Source organism: Cupressus sempervirens, chromosome 1 (genome assembly GCF_028749045.1).
Source record: "Cupressus sempervirens isolate cs-2001-9-10 chromosome 1, ASM2874904v1, whole genome shotgun sequence".
In the NCBI taxonomy this organism is placed as follows: domain Eukaryota; kingdom Viridiplantae; phylum Streptophyta; class Pinopsida; order Cupressales; family Cupressaceae; genus Cupressus; species Cupressus sempervirens.
This window is the reverse complement of record NC_143118.1, coordinates 219,056,122-219,078,609: the sequence shown is the minus strand read 5'-3', so window position 1 is coordinate 219,078,609 and position 22,488 is coordinate 219,056,122. Positions and strand designations below refer to the sequence as shown.

Here is a 22,488-nt window from a genome sequence, read left to right as displayed (position 1 = left end):
AGATATGCATCATGTGATCAAGCATTTCATAGTTTCTCATCATGGTTGAGCTTTGAATATCACATGCTTTTTCTTTTGTTATCTTTTATCAATAATACTTTCACTCATTCTCTCAAGTGAGCAAAGTTAATCGACAAGGTACAAGTTCTAAGCTTGTTATCTACTTTTTTGACTATATTAATGAAGATAGTGGTGGTTGGTCATGATGATACACATTTGATTGGTGAGAGGTACAACTCTATTGAAGGAAATGTTTTTATGCCCCATTAGAGGGCACCATGCTCTTACATTGGTAGTGCTCAAGAAAATGTTGATTTAGGTAGTTGATTTTATATACCTGTGCTATGTGGGCATTTTGGTGTTCTTGGTTGCTCTTCTCACTCTTGGTGTGTGTGAGAAGTGTCTTCATTTTTCTTTTCGCACTTCTATTGCCATTTAAAATCAATCAAAAAAAACAAGTTTGATTCCAATGAACTATAGAAATGGTTGTCATTATGAGACCTTTTGATCTTCATGCCTTTAGGCACTTAACAAAAAATACTACTATCTCTCGTACTTATGTTGCAACACCTAATCTTATGTTTGGGGAATTTACCCAATGACCCCATACCAACTAAAACAATTTAGCAATAATCATGGTTTGTCTTCCATAATAGTCGTTCATAATGTCCTTGGTATCTTGACAATAGGACTATATCTTAATGTTTTAAAGGTGCTTACTACGACAACCATAACACAATGCCTCAGTTGTCACATTACATTTTCACCACACTACCATAGCAAGCATAGCTTGGTGTCTCTGTTGCCAAAACCCATCATATAGCATGAACCCTCACACCACGTCAAGTATAGCATGACATATACATCACAAAACCACTTCAAGTATAGTGTGGCATTTCTAAAACAACACAGGATTGCATTGCATCACATCAATAATAACATGGTATCAAATAAGATAGACATACTACACAATGTATAGAGTAAACCCACGTCATGTATGGCATAGCATCTTCAATACGACAAAACAAGAAGAATATTCTATCAAAATCAAGCCACCTCAATAAACACATGAAGTGTGTTATGACATCATATCTTAACATGTTGCATCTTTTGGGATGCCAAATCATGTCAACGGGTATATACAAAACCCATATAGCAACATACCCATTCCTCTTATGCACCATTATAACATAGCATCTTAGTATCTTCTAACAATAGTCAAGTAGCCATATCATAACCACAATGTATATATAATGCTAGAATAAGTTTTACTATTGATGCTGTAATGTCCCCATTTTGGAAGAATTAATTATTTATAAAGTTATCAATTAAAAAATATATTACAAGGTAACTTTATATTTAATTAATTTAATAAAGTGATATATTTTATAAAGTCATTAAATAAAATAATGTTCTAGAGGTTGCTAGAAGAAGCGGAGAAAAAATTTAAAAAGAGGTCGACCTATCGAAAAAAAAAGAATAAATAAGCATTGAGGGCTCATTGCCTATCATCGAGATTTATTATTGATATTTGCTAATGTGCGTTGTGGAGCCTAAGGTTTTTGCAAGTAGTCACAATTGGCCATTGATAACGGAAACTCTCAATTGGTATGCAATTTTGAGGATGTGAAAGATCACCTGAATTATTGCAGTTGTGAGAAGGATATTTCAGTCCTTTCACTTGTGCGTAATTGTTGGTTTGGAGTTTCAATTGGAGTTGCACTTTTATCATATCATCTTCAACATTCAGTTTCCAGCATCTGATCAATCCAGGTTCTTCATTTCAATTTGTAGTTGTAACAAGTTCTCAGTTGAATTCTGCCAATTAAGGTTTGTCTGTAATGTGCCATGTTGTAATGTTTCGGTGCTGAAAATTGCATATCATATGTAAAAACACTTGGTTATCATTGAATGAATACATTGGCACTATTTTACATCAGTTATTTAAGTAGAACAATTTCTTTTATTCAGCAATATACTTTCAGCATTGTATTAAATTTTTAAAAAAAATTAGTGGCCTGTTGGTAAGGGTCATTACAGATACTTCTGTCATTTCTATAAGACAGCATTTTTCCATAAGACAGCATTTTTCAATAGCTATTACTTTGCCTAGAGACAAAAATAAATATATATAAAATGTTTGTTTGCATCACTAATTGTTGACTTTGAAACTTTTTTTTTACATTACTAAACAGGTTTGATATCATATTTAAGTCATCACATAGCCCATCTAAAGACCCTTGATTTGATCAATCAATTATAAAGGCAAAAGGGTAAAATCTATGCTTTTAACAGCCCAAATTTGTACCTTATTTCTATAGAGGAGAAATTCATTAGTTTCACTGCACGTCAATTTGTGCAAATTGTGCTTGATCATTTCCTTATTGATAATCTACATGAATTATTACATCACATAATAAACTAATTAAAACTTCTAAAGCCCTTAATCATAAAGGAATCTCTACTGGTATAAGGGGATTAAAAGCTAGGACAAACAAGCTCCCACCAAAGTAGCTATTTGTCACATGAAAAGCTAGGACAAACAAGCTCCCACCAAAGTAGCTACTTGTCACTATGAATACGATAAGCAAGAAATATTTTCCATGGCAAGTCAAATTATGCTATTTTTATTAAGATTCCACTATGGAGTATCAAGCTAAGTGGACTTAATCTTGGAGGAAACTCCACATTTAAGCACACTTGAATTAGAGTAGTACTAAGATTGATAATCTCCCCAAAAGTCCCAATGATTCACCTCTATGATGAATGTTTCATAAGTCATAGCACTTTGCTTAAGATTTTCAAATGGAATAGCAAGTTAAGTGGGCTTAGACTTGGGTGAAACTCTATGGATAAGTGTGCTTCAATTAGAGCACTACTAAAATCAGAGAACTCCCAGGGAGGCCCCAACACTTGCCTTTCGGAGCATCACCTGGATGCAATGAGTGCCTAAGTGTAGTATTTGTTCTTATGAAAAATGCATGAAACATGTGCCAATGAGGCAGCTCATAAACTACATATTTGAATACTAATAGCAATATCATAACTATGTCTATGGTTATTGTACTAAAATGTGGACTCAGCCCACCACTGTTTAATAAGCAAGGTACCATGCAATATGATGGTAAACTACCATGTAAAATGTCCAATTTCCAACATTTTTAGTCATGAAAATTTGAACCAGCACACACTTGAACCTTAATTCAAAACTATTGTCTCTCTTGTTCTTGTGAGCATCTGCGGTATAATCTTTTAACAATGCATTTACTACACATGTTGCTATATCTTGAATGAAACAAACCATTGACACCAAAATCAATTTTAAAAAAGTAGTTACACATGAATTCAAGGGATGAAGTAATTTGATACAGAACACCCTTTTTAATATTTAAGATTTTCACTCCTGATAACCAATGGGTTCTTGGCTGCCTAGGACTCAACTTGAAACTGAATTGTTTGCATGGCAACACTCTTTTCAACTATTGCACTCGAGCAACCGACTGGCCTGATCTTGTTCTTCATTGCAGGCCAATCAAAATGAATATTCTTATAAAATCCCTGAAAAAGCAAATCATTATTATCATATGATGCTTTTACTCGATTCAATCAGACAAAATCATATTAGTTTCAAACAAAAGTGATAATTATAATTTCCAGAACAAAACCACAAAAGACAGAATATGTATTACTATTTTCACAAACTACCTATGTGGAGATTATTGATGTGGCACGAAAGCCCATCAATGAAATATGCTAGCATTTCAATAGTTCGGATGAATTCTAAAATGTACACAATACACAGAATGGCATGTTACATGGAAATATTGACCAAAAACAGTAAACTATAATATGGCAATGCACTTCAAAGGGAAAATCTTCCCATTCCTTCCATACTATGATAGTTTAGGTCGGGTTTATCAATTAACATTCATAAATACAAATAGGGAAGCCATGTATTTCATATGCCACTAATGCCTGACCAGTATCTAGGTCTGTACACTCAGTCTAATTCTTCAGAAACGCTGTTAAGTTAAATAGTGGAGGTCCATCCTGTAAGTCAGAAAAACAAAAAATGTTAGTCCGATATGCAGCTTCAAATCAGAAAAGATGCCCAGATAAATCTACAGAACGATGGCTCAGAAACCAACGAACATTAAATTTATTCATGATTCCTGACCAAAAAAGAGCAGTGTGTTATATAGACTAACAATAGATGATGTAAAAATATAAGCAAAAAAAACAGAGTTCTTTGGTTTCAAGGCCATCATTGCTTAGAAATAAAGTACCGGGTAAAATTTAAAAGAGTTTCTGGAACAATAAAAGGGAGATAATGATCTTAGCAGTATCAGGTTTCCACAATCCATATCAATGAATTATTTCTTCTGGGTATGATTGTGTAAATAATTCAAGATAATGATATGATTAGCTCAGTCAAAATGCATCACCTGAGAGAAGCCACAGATGAATTCTATTTATAATTTGCAAATAACAATGTATGCAAATATCAAGAAGAGGAATGAAAGAAACTTTGATCAATGTTAATCATATGAAAAATTATTTCACCATGAAAAAACCACCTCCACAATTAATATTATTGGAAACCTCGTAGGCAGGTGAATTACATTACAATACTTGGCTGATGTTTCAACTTTAACCTCCATAATAGAGTAAACAAGAACAAAAATTACAATGCAACATCCATCCAAATTATGTGCAAAGAAAACGGGGTTTTCATTAAAGATCTTGATTGAATTCAGGAAAGTTTTCAGCAAAAACCTTCATGGGAAGAGGCTACTAATAAGAGCATATTTGCAGTTACATCATTTTCATAACACAATTTTTCCTTGTACCATATGTAAATACTAGTTTGTCCCTTCTATTGTAATTTTAAATATTAAATGTACATCATTTGTCAATGGAACCTTGGTCTACTGGTGAAGTTGAATGGCTCACAAAGAGCCCACCAAGGATCAAGTCTTGCTGAGTGCAAGGCTCCAACATCGTAAGGGATGAGGCTAGGATCGTGCCCCGAGTGATTTTGACGGTGTGGAAGCCCCTCAGTCCTTGGCTCTAAGACGAAGAGGTTTCACGCATGAGTGGGCACGAGTGGGCCCGTATCGGGTTCCTAAAAAGTCTATGCGGTGGCCCTCTTTGGTTGGTATCTCGCAAGCTTCGTGCCTCACTGGGCTGCCTCGCAAGTTTGAACCCTCCATCAAAATATATATATATATATATACATCATTTATTTCGTATTTTGTAAAAAGGGGCAAAAAACACAGGTATTAATTAGAAGAGAAATGCACAAAGAAATCCTATAATGTATCGATAAATTTTGGACTAATAGGGAAATTCCATAAACACCTTTCCAACACATCCGCATTGTGCCATCCTCCTTCAAAACAACAGAAGATGTAAATGGACTAGCTATGTCTTAAGAAGCCCATATTACAATAATAGATAAGCCGTCTATTATTAGTTAATGGTTATCTTGTAAATATCTTTAGCTTTAGTTTGCTTTCGTTTTTTGCTTTCTCTGGAATAGAATGTTTCTATTCTTTACAATCGTTTCCTAAGGAAACATCGTCTCATTCTTTTGTATAAATTGACCTTTCGGTCTCTGTTAATAACAAGCAAATATTTACCAATTACCTCGTAATATGGTATCAGAGCTAAATGCTTAAATTTTTTTGTTAAAATTTATAATTTCTTCTTGAAATTATTTGTTTAAATTTTTCCAAAATTATTTCAGTTAATTTCTCCAAAAACCAGCCTAGGTTTTCCTGTCTAGAGAAATTCTGAACTCGGATCTACAAATTGCATGAAAATCGTGGTCGTTTTATACCATTCTCAGCTGGTATCTGAAAATCGCGATTTCTTTTGCCTAACATCGCGTTTTTTCTTTTCTTTTCACTCCATTTTTGCGTCTTCAGCCTGCACCCGCGCGATTTGGAGGCTCATGTTGTAGTTGCAGGAGTTTGTACTTCCTACCAAAGACGCGGAATCGACAGTTTTGGTTCAGATCTTTATCTAAGACCTTTTTTTTTGAGATCGTTTCCAACAGCCGCACGACTAGCAGACTCGCATTTTTGGGGTGAAAATCTGCATGTTTCTGTATCAAATCTTCATGCTCTTAGCCGTCTCAGTCTCTCATCTTGCTCTCGGAAGCAGATTCGACCATTTTTTATCAAGAAATCTGAAGTTTTTTCCCTTTTTTTTTAACCCTAATTTTTGGGGTCGAAAAAATATTTTGTTTGCAGATTCTTGGTGGGTTTCTCGAGAGCTCAACTAGGTTGTCCGTTTTTTTGGGTGCCTCGATTTTTGTGCCTCGATTTTCGAGCCAGCATATTCAAAAAACGACAGCAGATTCCTTTTGGGTTTTTCGAGCTCTCTTCTGGGTCATTCTCTGATTCTTCTGGGTCTTCCGTATTTTTGCCTCGAAGAACGTGCCTTCACAGATTTTCACAATTTTTCATTGAAAAACGTGCCATGGCATCTCTGACAAATATTCTGCTCGAACATAATTCCAAATTCAATGGTCGCAATTATGGAACCTGGAAGCAGCGCATCATCGCAATCTTCGAATATCGAAACACCGATCAACTTGTTCTGGGTGTTAAGCAGCGTCTGACTTCTCCGGGTCCTGATCAAGATACATGGGATCTGAACAATCGAGAGGCAGTAATGCTTCTCAAACTATCCGTAGCTGATGACCAGCTTTCTCAAATTCCATCTGGCAAGACAGCAGCCGAAATCTGGACACATCTCAAAGGTCTTCATGAGACTTCCGACAAGAGCAGAGCCTTCTTTCTGAAAAACACTCTATTTTCTATTGTCATGGATGAGCACACCTGAATCGGATTCAGGAAATCCGTGATCAGTTACTTGCCATCTGTCGCAAGATGGAGGAAGAGGATATTGTGGTAATCACTCTTCAAAGTTTACCAAATTCCTATGAGCATTTTATCGAGACTCTCAACATCACATCTACTGGTGTTGATCTAAAGTTCACTGATCTCTGCACCCTGCTACTTTAGCAAGATCGGTGGAAACAACAGTTCAGTAGCAGCTCCAGTTCCACCTCCACTGAGCAAGCCTTTGCTGCGAAATCCTTTCAGAAGGATAAGGGCAAGTTTCAGCAACCATCTCAGCAGAAGTCTTCTGCTCCAGCATCCGATAGTACCAAAAAGAAGAACATTCAATGCAACTATTGCCACAAGTATGGTCACATGAAGGTTGCATGTCGGAAACACTTAGCTGCCCAGTCTAAGCAATCAGGTTCGCAACCCAAAGCGAACAGTGCAGAGCACACTGAGCAGGCGGAATCTGCCTTTTACGCCTTCATCGCTAAAAGACCCGCAGATCATGTGCAGTCATCTGCCTGGTACATTGATTCAGGTGCCTCTCGACATTTCACTCACAGCAGAGACTGGTTTACTAACTACCAGCATTATTCAGATTCTATTATCTTTGGTGGTGGAGAAGAGTACACGGTTGTTGGTAAAGGCAACATTCAAATTCAATCTGTTGGGAAGAAGCTCATATTCCTTGATGTGTACTACATTCCAGGGATGGAACTAAATCTACTCTCGGTCAGTCAGTTGCTGCGACATTCTCCACACTTGGCAGTCACTTTCAGTTCACATCAGTGCACCATCACTGATCGGGCGACTAAGTCTACTGTTGCAGTTGGTCTTGAGGATCATGGTCTTTTCAGACTTACTAATTGAGGTGATTCTCAGGACTTAGCTATGGCTGCTCGGCGATCTTCCATCAGCACACTTTGGCATCAGCGATATGGGCACTTAAATGTGCATTATCTCTCACAACTTGCTCGGGATGAGCTTGTTCTTGGTTTGTCAGAGATTCAAACCCAACACCTTGGAGTTTGTGATGCATGTCAGGCTGGGAAGCAACATCGCACACCTTTCCCCAGTGGCGATTCTTGGCGAGCTTTTCAAGTCCTTCAGCTTGTTCATGCTGATATCTGCGGCCCTATGGCCACTCCTCCTGTTTTTGGGTACAGGTATTTTCTGTTGTTTGTAGATGATTTCAGTAGAAAAATGTGGGTGTATTTCCTTAAAAAGAAATCCGATGCATTTACTGTATTTCAGAAGTTTAAACCCTTAGTTGAAAAAGAGTCTGGGAAATCTATTATTACTCTTAGATCAGACAATGGGGGGGAATTTTGTTCTAATGTTTTCTCCAGCTTCTTGGATACACATGGCATCCAACGCCAGTTCACCACACCCCACACGCCACAACAAAACAGTGTAGTTGAACGTCGGAACAGGACAATCACCGAGATGGCTCGTTCCATGCTCGAACACAGACATGTTCCGAAGCGTTTTTGGGCAGAAGCAGTTAACACTGCAGTTTATCTGTTGAACCAGTCACCCACAGTGGCGGTCAAAGGTAAAACTTCGGAAGAGGCCTGGTCAGGTCGCAAGCCCAGAATCAGTCACCTGAAGGTTTTTGGCTCTCTTGCTTTTGTTTGGATCCCTGATGCTTCACGCACCAAGTTGGAGGCCAAAAGTCAGAAACTGATGCTTGTTGGATATAGCAGTCTTCACAAAGCCTACTGCCTTATTGATGTTGAGACATCTCGTCTCATATACAGCCGCGATGTAGTCTTTAATGAGCAGCGAGGACCATTCATGCCTGTTTCTCCTGTTCCTGATCTAGCAGACCAGCCTATGCAGGTTCATGATTTGGGAGTTCGACTTCCATTAGGTCCACCTGATGGGAGGGCTCCAGTAGCTCCTCCAGCTCCAGTCCTGCCAGTGATACCTATACAGACACCTCCGGCTTCTCCTGCAGGATCACCTCGTTTTGAAGATGCTTCACCTGAGTTTGATCCAGATTCTTCTGATCAAGATCCTGCTGATCAAGCATCTCCTAGTACTACTGTTGGTCATTCTCCTCTCCGACCTAAGTGGTGGGCTAAGACACTTGCTGATCTTCATGATGATGAGCTCATTGATGGGAGAACTGCTCGGAAAAAGAGCAAAACTACAGATTCTGTTAACTTTGCTCTTATGGCCAACATTCATAGTGTGTTTGAACCTCAAACATATTCCGAGGCTAAAGGAATTCCAGAGTGGGAACAGGCCATGCAATCTGAACACCAGAGCCTGCTGAAGAACAACACTTGGGTCCTTTCTGATCTTCCCCCAGGGAAGAAACCCATTAGCTGCAAATGGGTCTACAAAATCAAATACAAATCAGATGGTACTTTGGATAGGGCTTTTCTCAGCGTCAGGGCATTGATTATGAGGAGACCTTTGCTCCTACTGCAAAGATGAGCACCATCAGATTAGTCCTAGCCATGGCAGCACAGTTTGGCTGGAAGGTCCATCAGATGGACGTAAAGAGTGCTTTCCTGAATGGTGATCTCCATGAAGAGGTCTACATGACGCAGCCTCCTGGTTTCAAGGTTGTTGGTAAAGACCATCAAGTTCTCAGATTGGTAAAAGCTCTCTATGGTTTGAAGCAAGCCCCTCGGGCATGGTACATCAAGATTGATACGTACCTCAGTGATCAAGGCTTCAAGAGGAGTTCTTCAGACTCAAATCTGTACATCAAGACTACTGACAGTGACATCATCCTTCTGGTTATCTATGTGGATGATCTGATCATCACTGGCAGTTCGGCATCTTTGATTCAAGAAATCAAACAACACTTATGCCAATCTTTTGATATGACTGACCTTGGGCTCATGCATTATTGCTTAGGTGTTGAAGTTTGGCAACAGTCTTCTGGTATATTCATCTCTCAGTCCAAATATGCCAGGGCCTTGTTAGACAAATTCCAAATGCAGGATTGCAAACCTGCATCTACACCTATGGAGAAAGGTCTCAAGTTATCAGCCAAGTCTGATTCTCCTTCCGTTGATGATATTACGTATAGGCAACTAGTAGGCAGCCTCATCTACCTATCTGCTACTAGGCCTGATATCAGCTTCGCAGTCAACTATATTTCACACTTTATGACAGCTCCTAAGGCTGATCATTGGATGGCAGCAAAGTGTGTGCTTCGTTATGTGAAGGGCACTTTTGATTATGGACTCCTGTATTCTCGGAGTTCTAATCCTAAACCAGTGGGTTCACAGATTCAGATTGGGCAGGCTCTGTTGATGATAAAAAGTCAACATCTGGATATGTGTTCAGTTTGGGATCCGGTGCAGTCACATGGACCAACAAGAAGCAGCAGGCAGTTTCTCTCTCTTCTACAGAGATTGAATACAGAGGGACTGTTAAGGCATGATGTGAAGCTGTCTGGCTTCATCGAATGCTTGGGGATATGCAGATGTCACCAGCAGGACCGACTACTCTGTTTGTTGATAACGAAGGCGTTATCAAGTTAGCACGAAATCCAGTCTTCCACGAACGAACCAAGCATGTGGATGTTCATTGTCATTACATACGACAGCTGGTTGAAGACGGGACTATAGATCTGCAATATGTTCCTACCACAGATCAGACTGCAGACATTCTCACCAAGCCTCTTGGTCCTGATAAGTTTGTCAAATTTAGAGGACAGCTTGGTGTGTTAGATAGATCAACCATTAAGGGAGGGTATTACAATAATAGATAAGACGTCTATTATTAGTTAATGGTTATCTTGTAAATATCTTTAGCTTTAGTTTGCTTTCGTTTTTTGCTTTCTCTGGAATAGAATGTTTCTATTCTTTACGATCGTTTCCTAAGGAAACATCGTCTCATTCTTTTGTATAAATTGACCTTTCGGTCTCTATTAATAACAAGCAAATATTTACCAATTACCTCGTGATAGCCCATCACAAAAAAAAAATCTTTGATAGCCTTCTCAATTCTCTATTGTATCCTCTTGGATGATGATATGGTGTAATATAATAGGTTGGGCACCTTGTTCTAACTCTAAAGCATGCCGAAATACTCTAGCCGATGGAAATCCTAGAGGCATGTCATTGAAAATGAAACTGTAGTTGTCTAAATATTTTGAACTTCACAGTGACTAGTACCTCTATTATTAGGTGGAGACATTGTGGGAAGAATCAAGCAACTTGTTGTCCATACTGCTTGGCCTCTATAAAAAATTCTCCCCATGTTTTTAAGGACAACCCTATAAAGCTACTTTTCAGATCCCTAAGTACAATATTATTTCCATCTGCTGTGAATTTTAAGCTTAGTACCGATCAGGATGTGGATGCGAGAAGCAGGTGCGCGGATGTGCGAAAAAATATATTTGGGATGCAGATGGATATTAATGTGTGTGCACATATTCTCTAGGCACCGAGAATTATTATAATTTGAAAAGAAGGTCAATTGGCCAATCCTTAGCATAAGCAAGATGCGTAAGCTTACCTATCACATTGGACATAAAATTTCCAAGAGGGTAAGTATTGAATACATACACAAATGTTGCATTGATTTGGACGAGCCTCATAACCAAAGACACCACTCCACTATTCCCACTGTCATGTCAAAGACACTCGCGCTTTCCGTCTTTGCGCACACACACAAAAAAGTTCAGTCCTCTTGAATGGTCCAAATATCGATCTCCTTTCAAACCTCTATTGGACGGCATTGGAGCATTCAACATCATTTTAACCATACATGGTTTCAAAATTGCAGGCTGTTGAAGGCTGTCAATATCATCCATAAATTTAATGGCGTCTGTTGCATTTCACGTCTGGCTTGTCACTGAATCAAGATTTCTATAATCCACAATGCTGTATGAAAGCATTGCATTCTGGTAAACTATTGTTCTACCCTGCACACATCCAGTTGGCTGGAAGTGGCTTCCAGCCAGCATCCAGAGTCTGCCTCCTTTCATATTCACCTCTGCCTCTACTCACTGGAGGCACAAATCAGTATCCTAGAACTCAAGCTCCTTTGTCTGGTAATCCTGTGTATAATCCCCTTGGAAATGCAACCATTGGCCACCCAAAATCATATCAGTATCTTCTAAACCAACCACGTTAAAGTTATCACATGCCTTATGGTCTCCCAAAGTTATATTAAGCTACTTACTCTGGCACATGTAATGGTGAATCTATCACCTTCAAATTCTTTGTCGTCAATCCTCTCTTCATTGCCAAACATTCATTGCTAAATGTGGGGGCAGCCCCACCATCAATGAGAATGGACACCCTTTGTCCTCCTACCTCCTAACACTCCACAAACTCTAAAATGGAAGATACTTTGGAGCCTCTAAAACAGAATTAATTGTACTTTCTTTTGTGACTTGATTCTATACCAATTCAGCTACATGTTCAATTGAATCTTCAAACACCTAAAGTTCATCCTCTGACTCTAAGTATTATCTAACACCACTTCTGTATGATCTACTTGTCCTCTACCCAAGCATTTATGTCCAAGCACCTATAGCTCTCCACAAGAGAAACATAACTTCTTTCTGTTGAGATCATTCTTTCTCTCTTCATCCATCCTCTTTGTTAAAACTAATGGAATGAACTTCTGAGTTAGGGTTTAAAAATTTTTCATTCAAATCCTCTCTTCTGTTGCATGAGGTGGATGCATTGGAATGAGGAGAAAGGGCATTCTTCTATACAGATGGCTCTGAGGTCAAAGCTCTCTTCATGGCTTCTTGCAATACTATAGGTGCAAAGACCTTCACAACCCCCTTAAAGATATAACCAAATCCTCAACAAAAAGATAGTGATTCTTTTTTTTACTGACACATGGTATGCCATAACCACAACATCCTGAAATTACTTCCACAATATCATGGTGTTTACTCATTGCAAGCTCTTTAGAGTACTCATCTTCAGCAAATGTTTACAAATGATCATGACCCTATGTAATTTAAATTATGATGCCAAAGGCCACAAATCTTAGCAACTCCCTTCAAATGTAAAATAGCAAACTGAATAGTATCTTCTTCCACCACAAGATTGAGCATAAAGAATGCTTACAATTTTGTAGCCAAGTCCTTGCCAAAATTTTATTACTTCCATCAAACATGGGTGCACTCAATTTCGTGATTCCCTATTGTAAAGCTCTCTTCTCATCATTTTGGTGATCGTTATGATATCTTCTTCCTGGAGAATCCTTGTCTTGGATTTCTAAAATAAGTAATAAAATTTAAATGATACATCTCTTTTTAAAGCCTCAATTATATTCTTCAACAATCTTTTAAGATCAACATAAGGATCTTCATGAGCTTCTACTTCAACTCTTTTTTTTCTTAAAAGCATTAGCTTTGTAAGGTTTGGTAATGGAATCCGCCATAGATCTATCATTTCCTAATGTGCTTTCTTCACCCTAAGTTGCTCTATGTAACTAAATGTTCTTCGATGCATTTATTGTCTTTAATATATTCACCATTAGAGCAGTCAATGCATCTTGCCTCTCATTCATTCTAATTACATTTTCTTTGAGGATTTCTCTATCTTCAGCATTCAGTCTTCTTTCTTCTTCTGACATTTTGCTTCTCAGTGCTCAGAGAAAATACAATACCCCCAACGAAATTCAAATAGCTTACCAAATCAAATAAATTTAAAAGCACAAATTATGATATTCATGTATCTACTTCCAACATAAACTAAAATATCCACACATTTCATCAATTTTACCAATTGTTTAAGCAACTAGTTAGGCATTAAACTTGCATTAATCACACTTCAAAAATTTCAGACAACTTAACAAACTTGCAACACAAACTGTTACATCCCAAATTTTGCCTAATTTTTAAATTGCTTAAGTAGTGGTTGTGTTTTCATGTGAAGTCAGTAGACAATTAAAATTAGTTATAATCATGTGAAATAGTAAGATGGTTAATTGTTAGGATTTCATATGAAGATGACATGTTAGTTATATTCCTTATGATATTGCTATATTTTTTGTAGAAATATTGGAAAGATGGTTACTCATTCATGAGAAGTGAAATGGTAGTTAGCCATTATGATCAATGACTTGTTATAGTAAATTATGATTATTTGAGGAATATGATATTATCGTGGAGAATTTCTTCTTGCAGGAGCATGTTGAAGGGGAGAAGCATTGCCAAGAAAGGAATTGGGCAAGGGACCACACTTCACCTATAATTCAACAGATATAAGTTCTAACCAGTAAGGCTAAGGGTTAAACCGCTAGGCAAGCAAGAGTATACTAGGGACTATCATGAGCTACCAGTAACTACATGCATTAATAAAAAAAGATCACTACGCATTTAATTAAAATATGTTACCTTATGATTTTTTATGATCTCAGAGCTTCATGTGATATTGCCATGCCTTAGTACAATAATATCATATTATCTACGTATGCTTGCATGTGTGTGTGTGTGTGAATTAGAAGTATGTATACATCCACTTTATATAAGACGTATACGTTAATACATTGTTATAATACTATGCATGTGTGTATGTGTCTATGTGCACGCGTGCAGGTGTGCATGTGTGTGTACATACACAAGTATAGGCAGGTGGTGTATGACATTATTTTACTAAGGTATTAAACGTGAGTTAAAATTATTCATTGGCAATAGTTAATCTTTCATCTTGGGCAACTATATTTCTAAAATGCTCTTATCGGCCTTATATTATTTTGCTTGTGGGTGGCCACATTAATATTATTTTATTTCCCACATTTAACAGATGGCCATGTATCTTGTAAGTCTTGCAATGTTTGCAATCTTACTCGTAACTAAGCATACAGCTGAGAAGGCTAAGCCTTTTGTGTGGTAGCTCATTGAGCACATACAATATTCCTCATCTTAGCAAAACATACCACGGCAAAAACAAAGTCACTACCTTCTCTACAACCGTTGCTTCAATCGTATTCATATTACAGTGCATACTCGATCATTACAACTATAGCCTTTCGGAGTTGGGCATTCTAAGCATTATCAAGTGTTGCTCATACTATGCAAGCCAGTCGACAATTGGGCCATGTTATTTTCTCTATTTTTCATGTGAATATATGTTTCAAACGAATTGTGAGGCTTAGCAAAACTGTTGGAAAGATCTTGTAATGCTATTGTATTGAACATGAATGAATTGATGTTCACTCCTTATGTACACACTGTATGAATGTACCAAACTGCAACATCTCTCATCGAAGGAAACTTTCTTTCAGAATCATAACCAACGAGTGTGCAACTTATACAAGGGTATTTGAAATATACTCCCTGCAATAAGAGATATGCACCATGTAAATAAAGATTGGTAAATGTTCTAATTTCATTACCATTGTGTAATAACAAAGCCAGAATGGCGGATGTAATGGCTACAAAAATAATTGCTTAGATATTTAAAAGAAACAATCTTTAAATTGCGATCACCACAATGGTAGATGTACTGGTTGTACATATGAATGCTTAAACATTTTAGATATTCTTTTGTAATGCCAATGCCAGAATAGCAAATGGATTGGCTATGCATATAATGTTTTTTAAATTCAGAATTCCTTTATAATACCAAAGCCAGTTGGGCAGATTTATTGGTAGTGATTACAATTTTTCGTTCATCCACCCAATAAATCATCCAGGAAGACCAGCATGGTCGAGATGAAGGGTGTGAGAAAGGAATCATTGAACTATGGTTACTCCTGCATGATAAAAAGAAAGAACCATTAGTAACTAAAACAAGTAACGTGATTTGATTAAAAACCAATGTTAGCTCATGACAGTCCCTAGTGTAGTCTTGTTGTCAAGTCGAGCAGTGGGTGATCGGGTACATAGTGCCCTCACAAATCCTTGGCCAAGGTAGGTTAATGGCATGTTTTCTATTGTGATCACTAGAGGTCAGAGCACTAACAACTAGCAAAAAGGTGGAAGGAAGTCTTAAGCCTAACTGGTTGTATAGTTGACACTCCAACACTAAGATGCTCAGTGGCTGGACAATGGTGCCCCAAACCTGATTCCTAGGGTAGGGAAGGTCTTTCTTGGTAGAGATTGTGTGGGGATACTAAGAGGTTCGTGGTTGGGATGTTAAGCCCAAAGGCAATGCTTCTCCTCTCCTCCGGTAGCCAAGAAGTCAAAGTCTCTATGCAATCATCTGAAAGTTGGTACTTCATATTTATGTTTTGCATTCCAGTTAATTAATATAGTTAGATGATATGGTTAATTTCTCTTTACTTGGATTAATGCAGTTAATTTAGTTACTTTCTTTACTTGTTTAAGTTTAAATGGAAAGGAAAACAATATACATGTGTAGGTGGTTATAACTGCCTTTCATGTTATATTGAAAGGAAATGCTAATTTTAGATGTTTTCAATTCATTAAATTTAGTATGAATATTTAACATGTTACACAAACTAGCAAGTAGCAACTAACCAAAGCTAAAACTGCATCTAATGAGCCTGAAATGCTTGCAACTTAATTTAAGACATGAGCATGTTTTTCACATCATAACAATCATTGCAACACAAACTAGCAAGTAGCAACTAACCAACGCTAAAACTGCACCTAATGAGCCTGAAATGCTTGCAACTTAATATAAGACATGAAAATGGTTTTCGCATAAAACATGATTGTTATGACAATCATTAAAATAATATGGAACAGCAATTAACCATATCATAAATTGGCAACACAAACAGCAATCCTTAACCTACAAACACACATAGAACCAAACTAAACAGGTTACATTACTCCTTAACGCTCTGTTGTAACCTCTCAATGAGATCACGCTCATATACCCATGAGGTTACATCCTTTGAACTGCAACCAATGGTTTTCTCATACACTGACTACAATCTACTATAATCTTTTATTTGCAAATGTAAGTTGAATAGAAATTCTCAATCAAGTAAATTGACATAAGATATATTCCCAGCTACAAATGCTTACAATTTTATATGTTGCATCCCAAACATGGGTGCCCAAAATTCCACACCTCATTTTGTAGTGAAAACAAATTAAAATAGCTCTTCAAAGCCACTGGCCTAATCCTAAATGGGCACTTGGACCCAAAATGTAAAATTTACAAGTTACATTACATGGTCAGCCCAAAAGACCTTACAAGAATTAAATCATGAATCGAGAATATTATCCTTCACACTAAAACAATTAAAAATGGGAAATGACAGAACAATCTCAAAACAAGGGGTCAAGTTGTCTCTAAGTAGAATTTTAAACTACTGAACACTTTGTTAGCAAGACTGTCATCAAAAATGCCTGTTTGAAATATTTTGAAGTCTTTAAGAATAAATTTGACTTTGACGTCAAATGTTTTCCATTTCAATGATTGTAGCTATGCTTGTTTGCACTGCATCTTAACACTCTTTGAGTAATGTTAACCAATATCTTACTATTGATGTTCTCTAGCTTTGTTTGAGCTTGACCACTCTCTAGCAACATATGCATGTTGATGATAATTAACCATCACCTCCTAATTTCATCACTACATTGCTGTTTGATCAGCAGTTGAATGACCCTTCTCTCTTTTGCAAGATTCATCAAGCCATGCTTAACAATGGAAAAAGCATCCTCACAATTACAATATGTTACAGCATACTCTTTCAAAGTTGCAATTCACCTATAATGATCATGTGGCAATTGCACCAACAAATATTTTATGGGGCATCAATTTATTCACCCATCTTTTGATTGGTTGCTTATTGGCCCATCTTTTACTCGGAAGCCTACTCCTTAGTCCCACATTTATCACAGATATACCTTATTTTTCATCATGGCCCTCAAATCAGTTTTAGGGTATCCCTTAGAAATACACACATTGCAGTCAATAAACCATCAATTTTCTACAGTTCAAAACTTTGGACTTTAGTTTCAGATCCCTGACTATGTATCGATAGGTGTTACTATAACACTTCAGCACCATTTTCTGCAAAGGTAAATAGCACTGCCATTGTTATTGATGTATCTCCAAATGCAGAGTTCAAATACTTATAAATATTCATAGAAGAGACATGTCTCATGAAGAGACTTGTCTCTACAGATCAATCATTAATTAGTCAATATTAATAACACACACACACACACATATATATATATGAGTGTTTATCTAATTTATGATTGACTGAAAATCATAGAGGAATTGTCTCTACATAAATTCAATCCGACTGAAGCTACAACATTAACACTCCCTCTTAGCTAGGGAGGATTTGTAACACATTATGCTCTCAAGTATATGAAGAGATATCATCTCACCTTTCATAACACACAATTGAAATAAATTCCATAACTTTAATATAAGCTTAAACACCACCTTAAGTGTGGTCTATAATAGTAACTATGTAATGGTATCCAGCAAGATTCGGCCCAAAGAACCATGACAAGTTGGTTATCATAGTGTCCAACAAAATCTGCCTCAGAGAACCATGACGAGTTGGTTATCATGATCAAAAAAATCCAGCCCAAAGAACCACGATGACTGGGTTATCATGGTGTCCAGCGAAATTCAACAGGTCTACCATTTATAAGATTGCCACCTTACAATGGTTACCTTTTGTCTATGTAATGTCCCCATTGGTTGCCAGCATTAGAATTTTAGGGATTAGCCTAATATTGGAATTTTGTAGGCTAATGAGGATGGTTAGAAGGTCTTATGAGAATTGATTCATATCCAACATTCAACGATTTATGGATTTGGCCTTAATTGGTTAGGATGCATGTTAAATGATGCCAACATAAGTTCAATAATCAAACAAAAGTTCAATAATCAATCATAAGAAGAAAGCACTACATTCTATGTTACCAATATAGTCTAAATCATAACACTAAGATAAAAATTTAATATCATGCAATAATCATACCATGCAAATGCTTCTTAGTCGAATGCAAACTCCATCTATAATTCTTGATGATTCTCGTGAAGGTAGATGCCAAATTATTCTACCCTACTAACCATCACTAATTTATGATAAAGCATGAAGTATCGCAAAGCCCTCTACGCAGGTTCTACTCTAATATTGTGACACGTCAAGCCTTTGTTCAATAAGTCTAAACACATCAACCTAATGTAACTGAATAGGAGTTACAATCATGGAAATAGATAAAAAGCTATATCAGCCTCAAATAGGTTCTCACAATTTAATCAATCAATGAATGAAACGACATACAAAAAATCCTAGAAATCTTCTTAATGACACTTCTATAAAAAATTTCCACATGGAGTAGCAATATAAGATTCATAATAATATTCTCAAGGAAAGCCATCACTTATCTCTCAAATGCAACATCTCATTTCGCATACTTAATCTTTCAATCCCTCTAACAAGGGCACATTCAAAACTAATGGGTTTTATTAAGTGCATAAGAGGGGTCCTCTACAACTTTATCCATGTTTTCATATGAATATTTTAAATTTCTCTATTTATAGCTGCCCAATAGTCATCACTAAAATTGGCAAAAAAAATTGTCATCTTGGAAACTAGGCCCTCTGTCCTTGCTGTAACTGTCCCGGAAACTTGGGGTAACACTGTGGTGACTTTAACTGTGTTTGATTTTTCATGGTCGTGGAGAATAAATATAGCACGAGAATTTTATTTCAGTTTGTGATTTTATATAAACATAGCACTAGAATTTTATTTCAATTTGTGATTTTATATCTCATCGTGAGTGTATCTGTTAGAAGTTTGTTCAGCGTTCCCCTTGGGATTCGTGACAAGGGCTTAACCACCTCCTATGTACTATAAGTTGAGTGGTTGTATCCAGCATTGATAGATTGGTCTTTTGGTGGAACGACAACCCCACTCTAACAAGTGGTATCAGAGCTTGGTCATAGGTTCGAATCCTTAGACCCTAAAGTAACGGTGAGGGGGAGATTGTTAGAAATTTGTTTAGCACTCCCCTCAAGATTCATGACAAGGGCTTAACCGCCTCCTATGTACTATAAGTTGAGTGGTTGTATCGGGCATTCACAGATTGGTCTTTTGGTGCAACGACAACCCCACTCTAATAGTATCATGGTGACGAGTGTCCATCTAAAGCCCCTCTTAAGCACTTCCTATAGATTGTAATTATTCTTAATTTTTCCTACTGGTAAGCATATGGAATCTTTGTTCTATGTCCTTCAAGGAGGAGATTGGGGGTATGGGAATGTTTGCCCATCTTTAGATAACAACAGTTTCCTTCATTGACAAAAGTAGGTGTGCTTATTGTTCTAGAATCTAGATGCATTTTATTGTGAGAAACCTTTGACATTATTTTTACTTTTTATGTGATAACAACAGTTCTGTTCATTGACAAAAGAAGGTGTGCTTATTATTCTAGATGCATTTATCGTAAGAAACTCTTGACATTATTTTTTCTTTTTATGTGATGTTTTAGGTCCTATTACGGCTGTAAAGGTGAGATGTGTTTCCGACTGTTGGTTTGCAGAGAAGGCTATTGCTTTCTCAGTGGGCCAGGGCATAATTCCCTTAACCAAAAGGAAAGGGTGGAGTAAAGTGACTATACAAAGCTGTTTTAGTGGAGAGTGTTGCTGGTTTTGTTAGTCATAAGCTTGGAAGGCTCTGTAGACCATCCTAATATGCAATGGAAGCCACTAATCTGCTATTAATGTTTTCTAGAAATAACCTTTTGTTGATTTTTAGGTCAATAGCATGGATGATGGGTTGTCAGCATCACTTTTGAAGGAATTACATAACTTGCATTGCTGAAATTAGCTTCAATGATATTGACCTCGGAATTCTCTCAATGATTTCTTAAGATTTGTGATATGTAATCTATTTTGTCCACTGTGACCTTTACCAATAAGTTCCATATCTACATTGTAACTTTGTTGGGTATCATAAATGTGATTGAAAGTTGTCTAAGCTTTTAGGGCCACCTGACAGGCTTTGTTGCTTCTTTATGCTCGTATTAGATTTGAAGCTATTTCAACTTTATGAAGTATTGAAAACTTATTCTGGCAGAGTCCAAATTTTGTCGTATCATCTTGATTCATATTGTCAACAGCTTCTTTTATCAATCAAGTTACTGGAGGCAGGTCATAATTTATTTTCTGTCATCTCAATAATGGTTAAATCTTGACCGGTCATTGTTTTGTTGTGTCTTTGCTCACATAGTTCTATAGTGGCTTTCAAGATACTAGTTATAATCGATGATGTTCTGCTTGGATATTTCCACCTTGTTTCCTACGAGGACATTCTCTTTTGGAGATTATCCCTGCAAGTATATCAGCTACTTTTTGATCATGTCTTTGGGCAGTGCTTTCTTTTATCTTGGTAGTCTTCCTTGCTATGTCTTGTGCTTTTTTCCAGGCTTTCACTCTCGTTGGAGTTTTCTTACCAGTTTTTTAACCTTAATAGTGGTTGATCTTTTTATTGCCTTTTGAGCTGTGTGTGACAATCTGATACCTCAAGGCAAAGCACTACGAATGAGAACAGAAAGGTTCAGATGTTTTAGTAGAAGTATGTTAAGATGAAAGTTGTTTTGTGGCCAAGCCCTTATTGATTTGAATCAACCATAAATTATCACGTTTAAATGTTGACAAGAAAGCTGGGCCAAAATGTGGTGATCAAGTTGATAGACATCCATTATAAAGTTTTATGCCTGAATGTGACCTCTTCAACAAAAAGGGCTGGATGCATTAATTCTGATGGTGGAAAATGGTGTATATTTTTTATATAGACAATGTCATCTCCTTTGTATCTCGTGGCAGACGAGACACTTGAATATAAATATTCCTCATTCTCCACTTTATATAGAGAACAGAGAATAATTATATTACCATGCAGAATAATGTGATTGTCTACATTCATAATTGATGGAAACAAATCCTCTTATGGACAAGGGGAATTCTCAAGCCATATATGATTAGTAATGTTGAAGAGAGCTTGGATGAAACTCTGTCCACAATTTGGAAGAAATTGTCATTAGAGAAAGTCAAGTTGTGCTTAAGAAGATGGTGGACAGAGGTTTCGGTGACCTGTTTTTTGGTGGTTGAGATATCTTCTTTAGACATTCTGCTTGAAGAATGTGGCGAGGGAAATAAATTTCATCAAAGCCACTTAGGGATTGAACCTTCTTCAACTGATCTGAACAAGAATTGAATCATAAGGGGGTCGTGAGCACAACTGTATCACCAATGAGATTCTCATCCTGACCAGGTTCATGTCACTTGAATATTGTCAGTTTGTATTATTTCTGACAACTCTATCGATCATATCCTTTAGTGGCTGAAAAAAAAGGATGTACATTCAATGGATATTTGAATGAAGTTAATTAATATAGTTGTTAGTAGACTAAAAAATAAAATGTCCAAAAATATCAAGAACTTGCATGGTCAGAATTAGTAATCCATTAAGAGACGATTCTGTTGGAAGCAAAATATGCAAATATGGGAAACTCTACAGCTTGAGGCTGGTTGAAATACTAAATGCAATATTTTCTTAAGAGAAGGGGATAGAAAACACTGTCAACACGTAAAAATGAATTGAGAAATTGTCCCATTGCTGTGTTGATGTGGCTTCAGTTGGATTGAATTGACATGGAGACAATTCCTCTATGATTTTCCATCAATCATAAATTAGATAAATACTCTTATATTTATGATATATATTATATATATAATATATG

General features: G+C 36.9%; 1 protein-coding gene across 17 annotated transcripts in view; it reads right to left on the bottom strand.

Moving 5' to 3' along the window:
* Positions 1-3,058: 3,058 nt before the first annotated feature.
* The window catches only part of LOC149576935 (LisH and RanBPM domains containing protein), a 63,875-nt gene continuing 44,445 nt past the window's right edge, over positions 3,059-22,488 (bottom strand). For 9 of the 17 annotated variants that reach the window (XM_089820942.1, XM_089820986.1, XM_089820967.1 and 6 more), the window contains exon 8: positions 3,622-4,050. In XM_089820942.1, coding sequence (XP_089677068.1) covers positions 4,006-4,050 — 45 coding nt within the window. In that variant the 3' untranslated portion in view covers positions 3,622-4,005. Of the gene's footprint in view, positions 3,559-3,621; positions 4,051-22,488 lie in introns of those variants that run through there. The other 8 variants (XM_089820905.1, XM_089821015.1, XM_089821022.1 and 5 more) reach the window with 2 other exon arrangements.